The sequence below is a fragment of the Oryx dammah genome, unplaced genomic scaffold, assembly GCF_014754425.2.
Source record: "Oryx dammah isolate SB20612 unplaced genomic scaffold, SCBI_Odam_1.1 HiC_scaffold_18, whole genome shotgun sequence".
Taxonomy (NCBI): Eukaryota; Metazoa; Chordata; class Mammalia; order Artiodactyla; family Bovidae; genus Oryx; species Oryx dammah.
The window spans coordinates 77,790,160-77,809,788 of NW_024070202.1; the positions used below are offsets into that span (position 1 = coordinate 77,790,160).

General features: G+C 39.9%; 1 protein-coding gene across 1 annotated transcript in view; it reads right to left on the reverse strand.

The window, feature by feature from the left end:
* STK17A (serine/threonine kinase 17a) overlaps positions 1-19,629 on the reverse strand; it is a 40,718-nt gene that overhangs the window by 11,314 nt on the left and 9,775 nt on the right. Inside the window, exons 2-3 of the mRNA XM_040260568.1 lie at positions 15,813-16,025; positions 3,977-4,121 (exon numbers count right to left, since the gene is read on the reverse strand). Of these exons, the coding sequence (XP_040116502.1) occupies positions 3,977-4,121; positions 15,813-16,025 (358 nt within the window). The remainder of the gene's footprint in view (positions 1-3,976; positions 4,122-15,812; positions 16,026-19,629) is intronic.

The following is a 19,629-nucleotide window of genomic DNA, read 5'->3' on the forward strand; positions in this document are numbered from 1 at the left end:
CATAAACCTCCTTAGAAAGCCACGTTCTCTTTGTTACTTAGCATCTAGATAATTTTTCAGGGAAAAAAGTCCTATACAGCACTGTGACTGTAAGTCCCCTACTTCTCAAAGCAACTGTAATTTTATTACAATAAAGAAATACTACTTACAATCGAATGTTATTTTTCAGGCAAATTAGATGAGAGGCGTTTGGCTCTGAATATATGTTCATCACTGCGCATGCTTCGCCCTTCCCAGTACACCAAAAACGCCGAGAGAAGTACTGCTAATCACTGGATCTGAAGGGTCATTTGTGATTAATAAGACATGCTCATTCTGGGGATGTCTGTAAATGCCATTTATTCCCTTAAATGTTTTTCCCTTACATTTGGTTTATCCTTTATATTCCCTGGGAAATGCTTTCTTTAGTTGTTATTCAAAAGCTTGCTGGTCAAGTGGTAATGCAATAAATTCTGTGTTTGTATGACCAAATTATTAAAATGTTACCGTAGTAGTTGAAATCGAGGCTTAGTCACAAGTGTCCATGATCTGCCAAAGTGAGAGACCTTAAACCCTTGAAAGAGATTTCTAGAGAAAACACACATCTCATACCAGCCATTTCATGGAATTTCAGAGTTACGTTTTTTTGTGTCCTCTCGACCAACTGTGCCCTGGTTTGACCACCAGTACATTTTTAAAGTAGGACTTACTCCTCTAAATAAAAGACTATAGTCTCTATCAGTCTCTGATGGAGAAATAAATCCACTTCCATAAGTGAAAATAAGTGCTAAAAACAAAGAACCTTAAAATTCACAGCTCAGGCAGTCCTCCTCTTTGTAGAATCCAGTTCACGATCAAGGCTATGGCTCACAACACTTAATTCTAATTTAAGATGCATGCATCCCAAGTAGAAAGAAACAAAGAAGGTCCACTGAGGGGTAATGGGGGTGGAATACACAGGAAACATACAAACCATCCTCAGACAACGGGAATAGAGACATCTTCCCGTAATCTTATTTCTCAGCTTCAAGGAGGAATCCTTTTCTGGCTATCTTCACCTCTGCACATCATCTATTTATCACTTACTGAGAGTCACCACTGGGTAAGACCATTGTAAAGTTGAGGCTAATCTGCTCAATAAAGTTTAAGGTACCATGGACAAATTTTTGAGCAACATTTTATCAGGCAATGAAAGTTTAAGTTAAATTGACTTTTTATGCACTAAAACCCAGGTCAAAATACAGAAACAGGTTAATAATCCTGCCTATAAATTGGAGGAACTGTTTAGAAATGTTACATGATACCAATCTTTCAAGTAAAACGCTGATGCCTAAACTTTCAGTAATCAATTTAAATCTCAAATGGAAAAGTTCCAGCTTCCAATGCCGAGGCTGCTCCTCTCCTTCCCATCATACACATGGCAGTGGGGGCAGGTTTAATGACTGAACGCCTAGTACAGAACGGTGAAAGATCTGACCAATATAAGACCACTGGAACACAAACAGCCTTGGTTATCTTTTGACTTTTATTTTTTGGAAATATGTGGGATCTCAGTGCCCCGACTAAGGATCAAGCCTCGAGCCTGCGTCCCCTGTATTGGACCACCAGGGAAGCCCCAACCTTGCATTTTAAGACTGGTATTTGTGCACCTTATGGTCAGTCCTCCTCCTGGCTGATGTAAAAGCAGGCCATTACGCCCAGGACCAGCTCACATTACTGAGATGATTTTGAGACTCGAGCTTTGTCCTGACTCTGAACATTTTGGTAATCCTTGAAATACCTCAAACATTTTCATTATATTTGTCGTGCTGATCTGTGATCAATAACCTTGGCACTGGGAAAGATAGTGAAACTTTCTTTATTGAGACATTCACTTTACTGTGGTGTTTGGAAGCAAACCTGCAACTTCTCCGAGGCCTGCCTGCATCTGGCTGAGGGTCTTCAGTGAATCGGTCAGTCTTTGCACAACCTGACTGCCCAGGTTCTTAATGAAGAGTGTATTTCCCATTCTTGCAATTGTCTCTTTTCACAGGGGCAACTCTAATGGTTGCCTAACTAACTTCTGTCTCTGGGACAAGAACTGCCCATTTTCATCATCATAGGGAATAAAAATGGTCTAATGACTCAAAGTTACTATATTGGAGTTATCGTTTTTAACAGGGCTTCCCAGGTGGTGCAAGTGGTAAAGAACCTGCCTGCCAATGCAGGAAAGGTAAGAGATGAGGGTTTGATCCCTGGGTCAGGAAGAAGGAAATGGCCACCCACTCTAGTATTCTTGCCTGGAGAATCCCATGGACAGAGGAGCCTGGCGGGCTACAGTCATGGGGTTACAAAGAGTCTGACATGACTGAAGTAACTTAGCACACACCTAATATACATTTAGCTCTGTAGCTTAGTCTTTCAAGCTCTTGGCAAGACTGAGAGTCAACATTATAAACACACTGTCACTGGGCAGATGGCTGTTAAAAGAACAGTAGACACTCTTTGTCCAAACTCAAAAGGGTCATGCAAGCCAACTTGGGAATGACCTTTTGGTAGAAATCATTTCCGTCTGCATGGCTGCCTTTCCAACCCCACCTCTGACCTTTCCCTCCACAGTTCAATAACAGCCGAGCTGGACTACGTGTGTGAGGAGCAAGAGGGCAGGAGAGAGGCTGAGAACCCTCCGGCCACCTTGTCTTCAAGCTCCTCTGGGTCTGGGAAACATGGAAGAGTCCTGTTTCCAACATCAAAGGCCCATCATCAAAGCCTCTATTCAATCTGGAAAGTATTCTACACCGAGTATACTGGGGAGAAAGGAACACAATTTATACTGAGAGTATTGGGGAGAAAGGGATATAATTTCCTTGTGTAAATACACAGTCGAACCTGGTAGTCAAGAACTTAATATTCACCCTTGACTGCTTTCAAGTAACATCAAAGATGCATGACACACGGTGTCGGCAACCTGTCTGACTCGCTACTTAATTAGTTCCTAGTCTGGATAATGTCATAGGTGGAGCTGTCATAAATTGAGAGCTCATTTCCTAAAGGTGTGATATTATTTAAATTGGGGTTCTGTTTGTGGAGGTCCTTTCTACATCATAAAACTAGCAAAATGTCATAAAATTAAATGTATGATTTTACAAAGTTGAGTGTGTAAAACCAAACATGAGAGAAGGCTCAGCACAAACACGACTTTGGGGGATTTTTTTTTGCACATCTGATACTGAGGCTTCTTAAAAGTCTGAGTTCACTGAAGCCTGGACTGCAAAGACCACCCCTTCCTGGCAAGTGTTCCCTCGGGAAGCATGGGTGGCTATGTCTTGCAGCAAGGATTTTTGAATTTCTAATGCATATGATACATTCAAGGGAAAAAACAAGAGCTCCAGCTGCCTGGTGCATGCTCTTAGGGTTTCACCAGGTGATCTCTAAGGCCACTGCAGCATCAGCCTCCTGGGACTACACATGGGTGCACACGTGTCCACACCTGCCTTCAAGAAATGTCCCCCAAGCACTCCCATGGTCTCCTGCGGTGTAACTGCCCACTTTTGACACTCCTGCAGTATGGCGTGTGTATAGCATCGTGTGGGTAAGGTGTCAGGGCGTGCCATCCAGCAGCAACTGTGAGTGGCGCCTGGATCCCCAGCAATTGTGGGTGGCGCCTGGCATGACCAGGAAGTCCACAAAGAGTCAGACATGACTGAGCAACTGCACCACCACCACCAGCATTTCAAGCCCTGTCTCCCCCAGGAAGCCTGCACCCACCCAGAAATATTGTTGAAGCTCCATTTCTAGGGCAACATGTCACTATTTATCTTCCCAGGTACACACGTGTGCATCCTCTCCCTGAAAACCTGGCTAGAGGATAAGAATAAAGATTCAACTCTTACTTCCTTGTAACCCAATGACACACACAGACCTGACAAATGTCTGAATAAATCACTGTGAAACATTTCACATCTGGGGCATGATTCTCCAGCAACCTTAAGACTGGAAAATGATTCAGTTTTCTTACCTTCAAATCAAGATGAACGACATCATGAGCGTGTAGGAAGCAAACACCTTCTAAAATCTGCCTCATGAGTCTCTGAACATCTTTTTCCGTGAAGGCTTCATCTCTGTCTGCCACACATTGGTCAAAGATTTCACCTCCAGCCGCACTAGGAAAGAGAAGAAGCACAATTTAAGTAAAGAGGAAAAGGACTCATTGAAAATAGTTAAGTCTTTTTGTTTCTAATATTTATACACATTAGGAATTCTTATTTAGATAGACTATTAATTTGAATGTGTGTTCACTTTTGTCTATTTACATGCTGAAATCCACTTTTTAAAATAAAAAGTAAAATCTTTAATATGAGCTCATTTTAGCATTTCCAAAGTTAAATAAGAACAGCTTAAGAACTTTAAGAACTAAACCTAAGTGGTAAAATATATTAACAAAGTTTCAAGTAGAAATAATTTCAAGAATTTTTGGTTACAGAATACATAAAAACATTATTTTTGCAAATAATGAAAATAAAGCAAATACCCTCCATGACAACCCATTCCCCAATCAAGAGCCACACTTAGAGGTAAGCTCTTAGCACTTGGGCATACTCCATCCTTCCAGTTTTGTTTTTAAAAACCACACTTAAAATGCATACAAGAATATTAGTTTCGTGGATTTTTAAAGAACACATAAATGGTAACACAGGACACATTCTACTGACTCTGTACTATTACTTTTTTTAAATTAAACATGGCTTATGTGTTTTTTCCATGATGGTTTTTTATCTACCTCATGATTTTTCATTCCTGCAACCTTGTGAATAAACCATAGTTTATATATGAAACGTCCCAAAAGGCAAATTTAGAGAGAAAGAGAGCACAGTAAGTAGCTGCCTGGGCAGGGGGTGTAATGTGCATAAGGATGTTACTGAAAGCATACAAATGTTTCAAAACGGGTTTATTGTGATGATTGTACAACTTGGTAAACTTACTAAAACCCACTGAATTACACACTTGAAGCCTGTGAATTATATACTGTGTAAAGTATGCCTCAATAAAACAACTTTAAAAACCTCATAATTTACTTAGCTATTCCCCTTTGAAGGACATTTGGGGTTTTTTTTTGTCTAATTATTCACGATTACAGACAATGTCATGATGAGAAGGTGCATGAATGTTCTGGTCTGCTCCTGTGCCTGCAGTCTTCACCTTAGATACTGGGAGGAAAGTGCTGGAGTGAAGGGACTGTGCTGAAACTTCGGTCGCTGCCTTAGGCTCACAAAAGAGCAGACAGGACTTCTAGTTTCTTCCACCCTCTGGCCAAAGCAACTCACTTTCTGTTTTTTCCCTCTGAATAATTTTGCTAATAAAAAAAGTCATTTATAATTTTTCCCTTCCTTTCAGCAGAAGTTCCATACTTAAACAATTTTTCCTTACCATAAATGACAACTCATGTCATACTTCAAATTTTCCTGTGTTAAAAAAAAAAAAAAAGACTGGGTTGCTTCCATGAAGTTGCTACAGAATTAATGTGAAATATATAACACCAGGCAGCCATGCTTCTGTCAAACAAAAGTTACTCATTCATTTCCTTTTCATAAGGTAACTTAGTTTTTCTTCTTTCTTTTTTGTTAGGGCAACCTATTCTCCAAATTGTGTCTAGATAAGGAAACAAAAATTTTCACAAAAATCATATAAGAACCTATTTAAGTTTGTTAAAGAACTGCAGGTGATAACAGTGAAAGAAAATGATTCATTGACTGGTTTAGATTTTCATTTTGGTTAAACCTATACAACTGACTCTTTTGTTAGATTTTAATTACAGTATGAGAAAACCATATGTGAAAGCATCAAAACAATTTTTATGTAATTAACTGTAAAATGGCCATGACATATTCAGGCAAAGTTAAAAGTACTATTTAATCTGAAAGAAAGGAAATAATGAGCATTTACAGCAAAAAAAGAAAAAAAAAGTAAATTCATGACAGCCTGACAGTGCTGTGTGCTGTGAACAGGGAGATAAGATGAGCCGAGTCCTCTTGGTCCCCAGCAGCTGCAGATGCACCAGGGCGCGATGTACAGTCAGGGCACAGGCTCTCTGCACATACAGGCTACAATCTGCAGAGTACACTCAGGATGGCCTATGCTTCTCAGCAGAGACAGAGTACTGTCTTTTGGTTGCCAGAAAGTTTTTCAATCTCAATTTTCTGTCCTCTGGGCCCCTCAGCTCAACTCTACCATCCACAATAAAACTGAATAGAGCTTGATTTACATAAATTCAAGGATCTCTTTACCTAAGATTAAGAACAATTTATTATTAGTCTTTTCCACTAGCTATTCACTCATTCTTGCTTTAACAAAAGGGTTTCCTCTGTTTTCCCAAACACAAGATATGAAGGGCAAAATTAGTTTTCTAAAAATTCTGAAGGCTATATTGGGTTGGCCAATGGGTTTTGCCATAAGATCTTATGGGGAAAAAGGGAAAACAAACAAACAAACAAAAAAAGACTTGAAAGAACTTTTTGGCCAATCCAACACTTCAAACAGAGACTACTGTAAAGAAGCTATATAAGCCAGCCTTCAGTGATCAGTATGGCTTATGTACCCCTCTAGGTAACAATGTACAATCACCAAGTCATTTTACCCTGTTTATATTTAAGCCTGACCCATTAACCAACTGTCATTTTAACTAATGGAACAAAGTGAAGTTTTACTATGGAACAACCTGAGATGGTGAAAGCATTTGTCGAGTGTGGCAACAGAAAACACAAAAATAGGAACAACTGCTTTGCACAGAGCACCTTCATTCACACAGAAGCTAGAACAGCAGGAAGAATTTTGCTGGGCCCACCTTTCACTACAGCAAAATTTTCAGTTTTACTGTAGTACTCTTCTCTTGCCTGGAAAATCCCATGGAGGGAGGAGCCTGGTAGGCTGCAGTCCCATGGGGTGGCTAAGAGTCAGACATGACTGAGTGACTTCACTTTCACTTTTCACTTTCATGCATTGGAGAAGGAAATGGCAACCCACTCCAGTGTTCTTGCCTGGAGAATCCCAGGGACGGGGGAGCCTGGTGGGCTGCCGTCTATGGGGTCACACAGAGTCGGACATGACTGAAGTGACTTAGCTTAGCTTAGTAGTGCTTATTTTCCATGACTTTAAATTATTCAGAAACTAACTTTAATTCATATAACTTTTTATCCAAATATTTTTCACAGAATGATTAACAAGGACTTTTCAAAAAATTTTACTAAAACTATTTTTATAGAAAATATTAAGAACTATGAGTTTCAACTTTCTTGTGGTTCTCAGAAAATTATAAGTATCTCTTCTTTACATTATTCAGAGTCATATAAGTGATGTTTAGAAGGTAAGAGTAACCGAGTTCCCCTGGTGGCCTACACCTTAGAGAGCTCATAGCTCCCAACCTCACAGCAAACACTCCTTTTTCAATCTAAACTAGCATTTCCATTTCTATCCTGCTTAGAGGCCCAGTATGCATCTTTACTCCCTCACTATTCAAATTTAACAAATGTCATTCAAATATATTAGAGGCCCTGTGCTATGTGCTAGGGATAAAGACATAAATTATGAAAAAGTATGTATGAGATTTCTTGTACTAGTGGGGAAGAAAAAAAAGAAAGATATTTTTAAGAATATGGAAGATCCCCTGGAGGAGGAAATGACAACCTACTCCAGTATTCTTGCCTGGGAAGTCCCATGAACAGAGCAGCCTGGTGGGCTACAGTCCATGGGGTTACAAAGAGTTGGATACAACTTATAGACTAAAACAACAAAGGCATAAATATATATAGGTATGAAATCACACATCAAGTTATTGATAATTTAGCAAGTGAGAAATTAATTGGAAGGAAAAAAATATTAGAAAGATGATACTTACTCTCAGTCTTCAAGAATGAACAGGAATCTATTAGATGAAATGGCCAAGAGTGAGGGGACTTCCCTGGTGATCCAGTGGTTGAGACCTCCCTTTCCAATGCAGGGGATGTGGGTTGGATCCCTGGTTGGGGAGCTAAGATCCCATATGTCTCAAGGCCAAAAACCCAAAACTTAAAACAGAAGCAATACCGCAACAACTCAATAAAGACTCAAAAAAAAAAAAAAAAAAAAAACCAACAACAAACAAACCAAACCCCAAAGAGTCCATACTAGGAAGCATGGACACATATAAGGGTGGTGTGAAAATACAGGATCTACTCCAGAAGGATAAGTAGCTACTTCCCCTTGCAGCCAAATGCTATGGAACTCGCCCTCTAGCCATAAACAATGAGCCAAGTATATGAATCAACTATTTTCAGACATAAGAACAACAGGCAGTTAAAACCATTATCCCTGAGGTGGGGGCACAAACAAGCTGAGCTCTATGCTAAGTTTATAGCTCAGTTGGTAAAGAATCTGCCTGCAATGTGGGAGACCTGGGTTGGGAAGATCCCCTGGAGAAGGGATAGGCTACCCACTCCAGTATTCTGGCCTAGAGAATTCTAGGGACTGTATAGTCCATGGGGTCACAAAGAGTTGGACACGACTGAGCTACTTTCATTTCACTTCCTACTTGGAGGTAATTTATGGAATGTGGTACAGGGCAAGGGAGGAACCCAAGCAGAATATGGCAGGCAGCCTTGCTAAACTGAGAAGGTAGGGAGTTGGGCAAGGCTAAGGCAGCTGGATCTCATAAGCAGAGTACCAAGGAGGAGGGTTCTACACAGAGATCTGTAGACATCTGTTCAGTCATATCCCAGAGTCTTAGATAAGATACTTATATGCACATTCACAGGGTAAAACTGTGAGGTCAGGCAAAAAACTGCCAGGAAATCATAAGTTGAACAATTCTTAGCATTCACTGAGGATATCTGAATGTTGCCCATTTTGAGTAGAAAATCATGCCAAGCACCTGGGGCATTCAGTGGAACCCCCAGGATGCCATATTATAGTCTTATTAAAGGCTAAAGTACTCCTAGACCTGCAGTAATAAGGCTGATCCACAAGTAATTTAACTGCCTGCCAAAATAAACACTACCATTCTTTTAGTGGAAGATCATAAAATCCACGCAAGCACTATGCCATTCTAAACGTCTGGCATCCTCCCAAAAATTACTAGACATCTGAAAAATGCCACAACTTACAACTAGCAGGAAAATAAAAACAGACCCAGAGATGATGGAATTGCTAGGTAAGGACTTTAAAACAGGTATTATAAATACAACCAGGGATTTAAAGTAAAATATGAACATAACAAGGAGATAGAAAGTATGAAAAGAACCAAATGGAACTGCTAGAGATTTAAAAAAAAAAAAAAAAAAACACTTATAGTGATTTCACCCGGCTTTAGAGAAGATCAGACCCTACAGAAGAACCAGCAAATCTGGAGACAGAAATGGAAGCCATCCGTCTAAAGTATGGGTAGTGGGGTGGAGAAAATAATAAACGAGACCTAGGGATCTGAGTTATGAGAAACCTAGACAGAATATTAAAGAGCATTACTTTGCAGACAAAGGTCTGTATAGTCAAAGCTATGGTTTTTTCCAGTAGTCATGTGCAGATGTGAGAGTTGGACCACAAAGAACGCTGAGCACCAAGGAACTGATGCTTTCGAACTGTGGTGCTGGAGAAGACTCTTGGGAGTCCCTTGGACTGCAAGGAGATCAAACCAGTCAATCCTAAAGGAAATCAATAACAAAGGGATTTGAGCGACAATATGGAAGTTTGTGCTTAGTCACTCGGTCGTGTCTGACTCTTTGCGACCTCCCGTGGACTGTAGCCTGCCAGGTACCTCTATCCATGGGGCTTCTCCAGGCAAGAATACTGGAGTGGGGTACCATGCCCTCCTCCAGGGGATCTTCTGAACCCAGGGATCAAACAGTTTAACACACTGTAATTGAAGGAACAAGATAAGTGGGGGCAGAAAAATATCTCTTAAAAATAATGACTGAAAAATCCCCAAATCTGTTAAAAACTAAAAGATCCACATAGCTCAATAAACCCCAAGCAAGATAAACAAAGAAAATCAAGGCACATTTTGCACAAATTGCTGAGACCCAGTGTGAAAGAGAAAAATCTTTAAAAAGGCACATGTACAGGGGAATTAAGAATTAATGCTGACTTCATCATAAGCAACGTAAGGCAGGTGACGGTACAATGACATCTTAAAGAACTGAGAAAAAAGTGTGCCCAGAATGGAAGGTGAGGTTGGAGAAGTGCTAGCAGTAGATGAGATAGAAGTCAGATAGAAAAGCATGAGATGTGGTCCAAACAACCCGAAAAGTCCTGAGGAAGGCAATGATGGCTAGTATATAATGCTAAATGTCTCCTCCAAGGGCACTCCTGAGCCTCTCCCTTGGAGTAAAGGTGCACAGCTCATGGCTAAAGGCTTTGGACTCACACACTCTTGTGCTAAATCTTGGCTCTTCTACTTGTCATGTGATCTTAGGTTGAATTATTATTCTGATATTTTTCTCACATATAAAATCTTGTTCTAAAATTTGTAAATAAATTCAGTTGCAGCATTCAAAATCAGTATACTGAAGTCAATGTGTTCCTTTTATATACTAACAATGAACTATCAGAAAGAGAAACCAACAAAACAATCCCACTTTCAGTAACATCAAAAAGAATAATTCTCAGGATTATTTTTAACCAAGAAATCAAACATCTGTACATGGAAAACTAAGACGCTAGTGAAAAAAACTAAAGAAGACACAAATAAACGGAAGGATAGTCTGTTCATGATCTGGAAGAATTAATATTAAATATCTATGCTACCCAAAATGATCTACAGATTCAATGCAATTTCTATCAAAATTTCAATGGCATTTTTCAAACAGAAAAAAACAATCCCAAAATTTGTGTGGAACCACAAAAGACTCCCAAAAGCCAAAATAATCCTGAGAAAGAACAAACCTGGAGGCATCTTCCCAGTTTCAAAATATATTACAAAACTACAGTAATCAAAACAGTATGGTATTGGCATAGAAATAGATATACAAATCAATGGAACAGAACAGAGTGCCAAGAAATAAAAATATGCACATATCATCACTTTATTTATGATGGAGTGAAGAGTACAAAACAGGGAAAGAACAGTCTCTTCAATGAATGGTGTTTGGAAAACTCAATATTCACACGCAAATGAATGAATCTTACACAAAAGTCAACTCAAAGTGGATCAAAGACTTGAATGTAAGACCTGAAACCATAAAACTCCTAAACATTGAGAGTTCAGTTCAGTCGCTCAGTCGTGTCCAACTCTTTACGACCCCATGAATCGCAGCACGCCAGGCCTCCCTCTCCATCACCAACTCCCGGAGTTCACTCAGACTCACGTCCATCAAGTCCGTGATGCCATCCAGCCATCTCATCCTCTGTCGTCCCCTTCTCCTCCTGCCCCCAATCCCTCCCAGCATCAGAGTCTTTTCCAATGAGTCAACTCTTTGCATGAGGTGGCCAAAGTACTGGAGTTTCAGCTTTAGCATCATTCCTTCCAAAGAAATCCCAGGGCTGATCTCCTTCAGAATGGACTGGCTGGATCTCCTTGCAGTCCAAGGGACTCTCAAGATTATTCTCCAACACCACAGTTTTAAAAGCATCAATTCTTCGGTGCTCAGCCTTCTTCACAGTCCAACTCTCACATCCATACATGACCACAGGAAAAACCATAGCCTTGACTAGATGGACCTTAACTTCCTTAAAATCAGTCTTGGCAATGATATTTTTGGATTTGACAACAAAATCAAAAATAAACAACTGGGACAACATCAAATTAGAAAGCTTCTGCAGAGCTTAGAAAATAATCACAAAATGAAAAGGCAACTATGAAGTGGGAGAAAATATTTGCAAATCATGTATCTGATAAGGGGTTAGTATTCAAAATATATAAAGATCTCATACAACTGAATAGCAAAAAACCAAATACTCCAATTTTTAAAAAACTGGCAGAGGAACAACTGACGTGCTCACAAAGAAGATGTACCAATGGCCAACAGACACATGCCAAGGTCCGCAACATCACTGACAGATGGGGAAATGCAAATCAAAACCACAGTGAGCTATCAACTCACACCTGTTAAGATGGCTATCATCAAAAAGACAAGAGACAACAAGTGTTGGCAAGGATGTGGAAGAAAGCGAGCCCTTGTGCACTGCTGATGGGAGCATAAATTGGTGCAGCCACTCTGGAAAACAGTATGAAGGTTCCTCCAAAAATTACAAGTAGGATTGCCATATGATCCAGCAATCCCACTTCTGGGTATGCATCCAAAAGAAATGAAAACAGGAGCTCAAAGAGATATCTACACTCCCGTGCCTTACTGACAATAGCCAAGATACAGAAACAACCTAAGTGTCTGTCAGAACATGAATGGATAAAGAAGATGCAGTATATATACAATGGACTATTATTCAGCCGTGAGAAAGACAGACATTCTACATTTGCAACAATGTGGATGGGACTTGGGGCATTATGCTAAGTGAAACAAGTCACACAGAGAGGGACAGATACTGTATATCACTTACATGTGAAATCTAAAAAAGCCAAACTCACAGAAACAGAGATTAGAATGGTGGTTACCAGGGACTAGGGGAGCTGTTGGTCAGAGTATAAACTTCTAGTTAGAAGGTAGGTTCTGGGGCTCTAATGTAACTATAATTATTATAGTTAATAATACTGTATTATATACCTAAAAGTTGCTAAGAGAATAGATCCTAAATGTTCTCACCACAAAAAAGAAATAGTAATTATGTGATGCAGGTGTTAGCTAATGCTCTAACATTGCAAGATACAAGTACATCAAAACACTGCAGACCTCAAACTCACAACATGTTTTATCTCAATCACATCTTGTAAAGCTGGAGAAAATCTAAAAAGCTATCTCTTTCACTAAACATCTTTTGGAGTGAAGGGGTTATGCTGTTTTCACTTTCCTATTACCAGCACCCATTAGTATCCAGTGCACAGGGCAAGTGGAATGAGTAATACAGTAATCATAAACCTGTCTGTTTCCATAGCAACAATACCTCAGTGTCTAAAGTCTAATTCTAAGACTTCCTCTTCAAGCAAAATGCATAACACAAAAAATTTTGGCCAAACCATATGGTTTTGTGGTTCTACAATCATGACCACGAAAGCAACAGAAGCCACCAGAAGTTTCTAAGCAAGGGAATGGTATCCCCACATCTACGTGCTGGTTACCTGCCCAATGGGAGCCCGAGGGACGCTCTAGGATTGAAGCTAGGGGGATCAGCTCAGCAGCTACAGGGAACATCACAGAAGAGGCAGTGAGGACCCAACACAGGGGAAGAACAGCAAGCACAAAGGAGCAGGCACCAGCAGGGGAGAGGGTTAAGTGGAAGCCTTGGTGATTCATTACACAAGTGCATTAGAGGAGATAAAGCAATCAAGGACAGAGCCAAGGTTTATATTTGAGTGATGAAATAAACAGGGACATCAGTGGAAACGGGGAACAAAACACAGGCGTTAGAAGCACAGCAATGCGGGGGCGCACACACACTGATCCTGCCCTGGTCACAATGTGCAGGTGGATTAAGGGATATGCACTAGGCAGCTGGAGCTGAGGGAACGGTCTCATGTTGGAGGCAAAGATTTGGAAACACCCAGCATGTAAATAATAGCTGAAGCCACAGAGAGTTATCATCCAAGGTAAATGCGCAGGTCATAAACACTTGACGAGAGTAATACTAATGACCTGTGGGGAGCACTTATATAGCAGAAGAAGGGGGAAAGGCTCTAAGATTAAAAAAAAAAAAGAGCCAGGAAAGCTAAGGAAGAACATAATTTCAAGTGAAGATGGTATAACATCGAGTGTTTAAAGAGCGTAAGAAGCAGAATGAACACTTAAACGAGGAGATCGATTCCCACAAACAGGGCTGATGACCTCATGCAAGTTTCAGAGGAGCAGGTGGCATCAGATTGAAAAGTGATGGAGTATTGGCAGCTAAACAAATGGATGGTTCAGTGAAGCAGAACAAAATTGACTAGAAGGTGAGGAAAGCTGTACATTCAGAAGACAAGGGCAGGACAATAGTTCAAAAGAGTCCAAGCGGAAGACCAGGAATTTTAGGAGAGAAGTGACTGAATCATTGGAAGAGGGATGGAAAAGAATCACTTGAGGTGGGAGGGACTCTCAGAGAGGTTAGAAAAGTGAGTAAAACACACAACAAAGGTCCTAGAAAAGGCAGGAAGAGGATTAAAGACCAGAAGTCAAAGTTGTAGCCTTGGAGTTAAGGAATGGACTCTCTTCCTGGGAACAGAGAACAGGCGGTGAGAGTGTAGAGTGGCTGATGCTGAGCAGTGCACATCTGAGGGCCTTTACCTTCTCAGTAAAGCAAGAGAAGGCCTGCTATCTAGCAAGTGGGAAGTGGGTAACAGCAGATGTGATCAAGGATTTCATAAGCTCCTGCCCTCCTGCTGGGGATGTTAAAAGAAGGGGATGAGAGATTAGGTAAAGAATTACAAAACTACACCAAGAGCCCAGCTGAGGATGGAACTCTTCCTCGTGTAATAAGCAGATGGAAGGCTATGCAAATGCTCCCAAGAATGGGCAGGAGAAGGGACAACAGCTTAGGCCCCTAAACCGGCAGAATGGATTGCAGAGGAAGAGCAAGAAGAAAAGCATAATATGAAGCACTGGTGAGGGATTAGCTGTAGGAACTACCCCAGAAGTGAAGGGAATGTAAGGGAAGTGAAGGCAGGAGATGATGGAGGACCAAGGGGACACAGGAGGGAAGGTCAAGAGCAGGTTCTGTGAGATCGGGAGAGAGACAAGATGATGATCAGAGCGTCACATTTCAGACAGTCCCTTTCGGATCAATTTCCAATTCTAACCAACCCTCTCCAGAGCAAACTGGAGACCAGAAACCTCTAAACCAAGGTTTTTTGAAAATGAAAAACAACTTCATTGAGATATAATCCACATAGACTACATTTCTTAACCATTCAAGCATTTGTGGCTATTTCTATTACAATGAAAAATTCACAGTGGAAAACATGTTCACGCTTTTTGTTGTTCACATTTTAATTTTTCTTTGAAAAGATTCCTATAAGTGAAATTATTGAATTAAAGAAATATATAAACACAATGCTCTTGAATTATATTATCAAGAGGATGACACTATTTTAGACTTTTTTAGAAGCCATCCAGACTTCTCCCTCTATAAACTTATTTATGTTTAAAAGTTTATAGAGGGAGAAGTATTGCTTTACAGAATTTTGCTGTTTTCTGTCAAACCTCAACATGAATCAGCCATAGGTATACATATATCCCTTCCCTTTTGAAACTCCCTCCCATCTCCCTCCCCATCCCACCCCTCTAGGTTGATAGAGATACCTATTTTATACATAGTACTGAATTTATGTCAATCCCAATCTCCCAGTTCTGCCCACTCCATTCTTTCCCCCTTGGAGTCCGTCTGTTTGTTCTCTACGTCCAACAGGATTTCTTAAGAAAAACTGTCCTTCATGTTCCAAAGCTGTTTTCTCTGCTGTCCCACCTACTTACCCAAATTGAAAGCATGGTATGAATCCCAACAATTATTTCTGAAAGAAGGATTATTAACTTAGACCATATGAACATATAAGAAATTATATCAAATGCCTTTTGTTTTAATCTTGTACCAGTTACCTCCTTAAGAAGGCCTCTAATAAGAACATAAGAGAACTTTATTTTCAAAAGAATTTCACTAATGAATGAAGGTCTGGGATATGTCAATAAATACACAAAAAAGTTTTGGAAAATCTTCAGATTTCCAGAGAACCAGGTTATCACAGATGAGTGGCATGTATAAAGGAGTGTGGACTAGCAAACAAACTCAGTAAGGAAGACAATACTTACTATTCCAGAACTAAGATCATTTCCGATGATGTCTCGTAGACTTCGTGTAAATTAATGACCCATGGATTGTCCTGGGCTAGCTCGAGTACAGCGATTTCATGAACTATTTCCATCCGACAATCTTGGCCTTTTCTTCTTTTTCTCATGAACTTGGCGGCAAATTCTTTTCCAGAATCTTTCTTTATGCATTTCCTCACCACTGCAAATTTCCCCCTAGAATTAAGCAAAACAAAAGTCACTGTTAAAGCTGACTTTTCAGAGGTGATTTTTAATGAAATTTCCAAACGGTCATCAGTGGATATTTAAATTTAGGTCATATGCAAACACTCAAGTAGCAATATAACTTGGGAAACACCTCTCTATAAATAAAATATAATGGAAAATCTGCAAGATTCATTCTTCTAAATAGAGGATAACCAAATATTTAAGCCAATATTTCTTTGCAGCTTTATATATATATAAAAATAACTTAATTTTTACACATTTATACATAAAATACTTTGAATCTTAAAAAAGAAACTGGTTATCAAAATTCCTAAAATAATGGATTTCACTGTCACTAACTGACTCTAAAAAGACCCAATCACCTTTCGAAGTTATTTAAAGGTAGGGATCTCATTTGTGTGACATCATTTCAACTACAGCATCAGCTGGAAATGTCTAGCTTTTCTATAAAGACAGATATAACAAGCCTTCTTTGATACACTCTACCGCCATGTTATTACACTAATAAGTCACACATGGCATCAGCATAGCATATTGATTATGGAATAAGGTCTGGAATTAGATTTGGGCATGAATTCCAAAGAATGGCTCCATCCACTCATTCAATGCATAACCTTGGGCAATTTAAGCTCTAACTTAAGAAAAAAATCTCATTTTCTTAATCTATAAAGGAGAACACAAACAGAACCTATTTCCCAAGGTTGTTGTGAGAATTAAAGAATACATGTCAACTGCTTAGCATGGTACTTGCCACATAATCAATAAAATATTATGAAGCAAACAAATCACTGAGCTGTAATAATTATCACCATAAACACCCAATACTCAACCTGGAAGGCAACTTAGAAATCAAAAAAAATTTTTTTTTTTAATCCACCGCCAAATGCCAAAGCCAGTGTCTTTCTTTCAAACTGTGAGGCAGTCTTTTCCTCTCGTGGGCACACATTATTTTAGTAAGGTTTTCATTACAAGCCTAAACCTGGCTTCAAGAGAAGAGCTGGTGTCCATATCTTTTGCTGAGCGATACAGAAGGACCAACCTGACAGGCTATCAGGTACTGGGCACAGCTGACGTGATCTGTTAATTGCTACTCCCTTTTACAATTTTCAATCATTCCTCATCCCCTTAGGGTCTTTGCTGGTAAAATGTGTCAACCAAATCTGATGCAACTGCTCCAAGTATAAACTCAAAGAGCTTCATGATTATTATTTTGCTGAGGTTGGCCCAATACAAATTAATATGCCTTTTGAAAAAAACTTGACAGGTTTTTCATATTTCATAAATAAAACTTTCTCCTCTTGGATTCTTTCAAGCCAGGGTCTTGATACTATGTTTTAGAAATATACTTTAAAAAATTTCAATGCAAGGCTTTCATTTGCTGTTAAATTCTACTTTCTAGGTTTGGCCCAGCATTCTAGACTACCAATGTCATTTTGAGGACTGATCCTTCCTTCTTTGCTACTGTTAACCACAAATGTTCATCCCTTCTGAATTTCTGTTACGATCAGCAATAAAAATGTTACATGAAAAATCCTTAGGCACAGCCCTACAGCTGATCAATTAGGTGGCAATCTACCTAACAGCACCCTAATTTAGAACAAGGCTCTCTGTGCTCAACAGGAATGCGAGATGACACACTTCTTCAGGTCACTAGAAAGATTCAACATTAAACTACGCATCACAGGCTAATGCCTCTTTTTCTTTAGCCCCACAAAATCATTAGGCTAATAACATATCCACTGAGTTTTAAATGGTTCCTAATGATCTTTGGATTTCTTTAAGGAAGAGAAAAAAATCATTAATCATTTGATTTTTTTTTAATACCTATATTTCTGAAGTTTCAAAAGAGGAAAAAGATAAAGTCTAATTTGTAAAAAACTGACCAACATATAATAGACAACAAACATGTTGCTATTAAATTAGAAATGCCTGGGTTGAACTGCCCTCAAAGAACTCCCACAGCAAACACATAGGTATTTACTGTTACCACATCTAACACTCTAGGCAATACAGTCCTGTGTAAAATTATAGTAAAATACTGCTGCTTACATACCTGTCCTGAATGTATTGCTATATTTCCGAAGACCAACCGAAGACGCAACAGATGAATGGATCCCTAACCTATAAACTCTGGGAACCCTTGTTATAAAAGAGCCATTGCTTAATTCAGAGGCCAGAAGCAACCAGAGGAGAGACCTATACTTACCCTGGGTCTCCCGCTAGGTACCCATTTCTTTGGGTCCCCACAGTAGTTCGCGCACCAATCACTAATCTTGACACCACCCTTGTTTTTGAGGAAGCATTCAGCTGTAGGTTTACCCTTTCTCTCCCCCATATCATGCACTATCCTGGGAGTCAGCCAACCTTTCTGTAAAGGGCCAGATAGCAAATACTTTCGGTTTTGCTGGCCAACTGATTTGATCACTACCATTCAAGTCTGCTGTACAGTGAAAGCGGCTGCAGACAACAGGTCAATGAATAGGGGAGGCAGGGTTTTAAAAAAACAAAAAAACAAAACACAACTTTACCAGCACTGAAATGTGAATTGCGCAGTTTCCATGTCATTAAATGACTCTTTTGACTTTTCAATCATTTAAAAATGTACAGATCATTCTATATAGCTAGTGAGCCTCATCAAAACAGGCAGCCAGCAGTGGGTGACCAACTTGTGCCCTAATCCACGCTGAAGAAAACTCTTCCACCGTTCTGATACTGCACACCACTGAAGCAGATAGCAGGACAGTAGATCCCAGGAAACCGGCCCTGCCTCTTCTCAGGATGACTGGGGCGATGGAGGGGAACCCTTAAAACCACTCAGGGAATCAGAAGATGAAGCCAGGTTCCGGCAACTGTTCTTTCTCTAGAGCCACAAGGCACACAGAAGTGTGAGACTCAGTCTTCAAGGTGCGGGGGTCAAGTGAACACACTAAGAATTAGACAGTCACGGTTTCTCTAAATTCTACACCCTGCAGTGCTCTAGTATGCCTGCTTTACCACAACTTCATGGTAAAAACTGTGATTGTATCTCAACCCTTTAAGTTATTGAGGCCTCTCCAAAGCATGAAATAAATGATGTTTCTCTGACTCTCGGGGCCATAGTTATATGCAGGGACTTGAGGCTGATGAGGTTCAAAGGATGTAAGACGTCTGTTTCACGTTTACTTCCTTAGCCTCTTAGCCAAAATTCTTCCTAGATTATCAGGATGTTTCAGTTTCCGGAGCTCTTCACCCATTTCACAAACATCTATAGTTCACTATTACACACTAAACTAAAAACTCTGATTTTCATTAATCATTTGGCAGGGGGGGTGGGGATGGTGGGGGGAGATATTAGGAATGAGTATGTTTCAAAATAACAATGATAACACACTCTAGGGTAGTAAAACAGGAAGGATAAACAAAGATGACAACAGGAAGAGACATTTGAGTCAGACCCGCCAGTCTAAGTTTCCTCAGAACAAGGACTGGGTTTTTACTGATCTCTGTATTACCAGTGCGCAACTGGAAAAGCTTAGGAAGGCTCAGTGAACACAGGTGGGTAGATTTAGGTATGACAGGCTAAGTAGCTGGTGCTTCATTTCTCAAGGTAAGA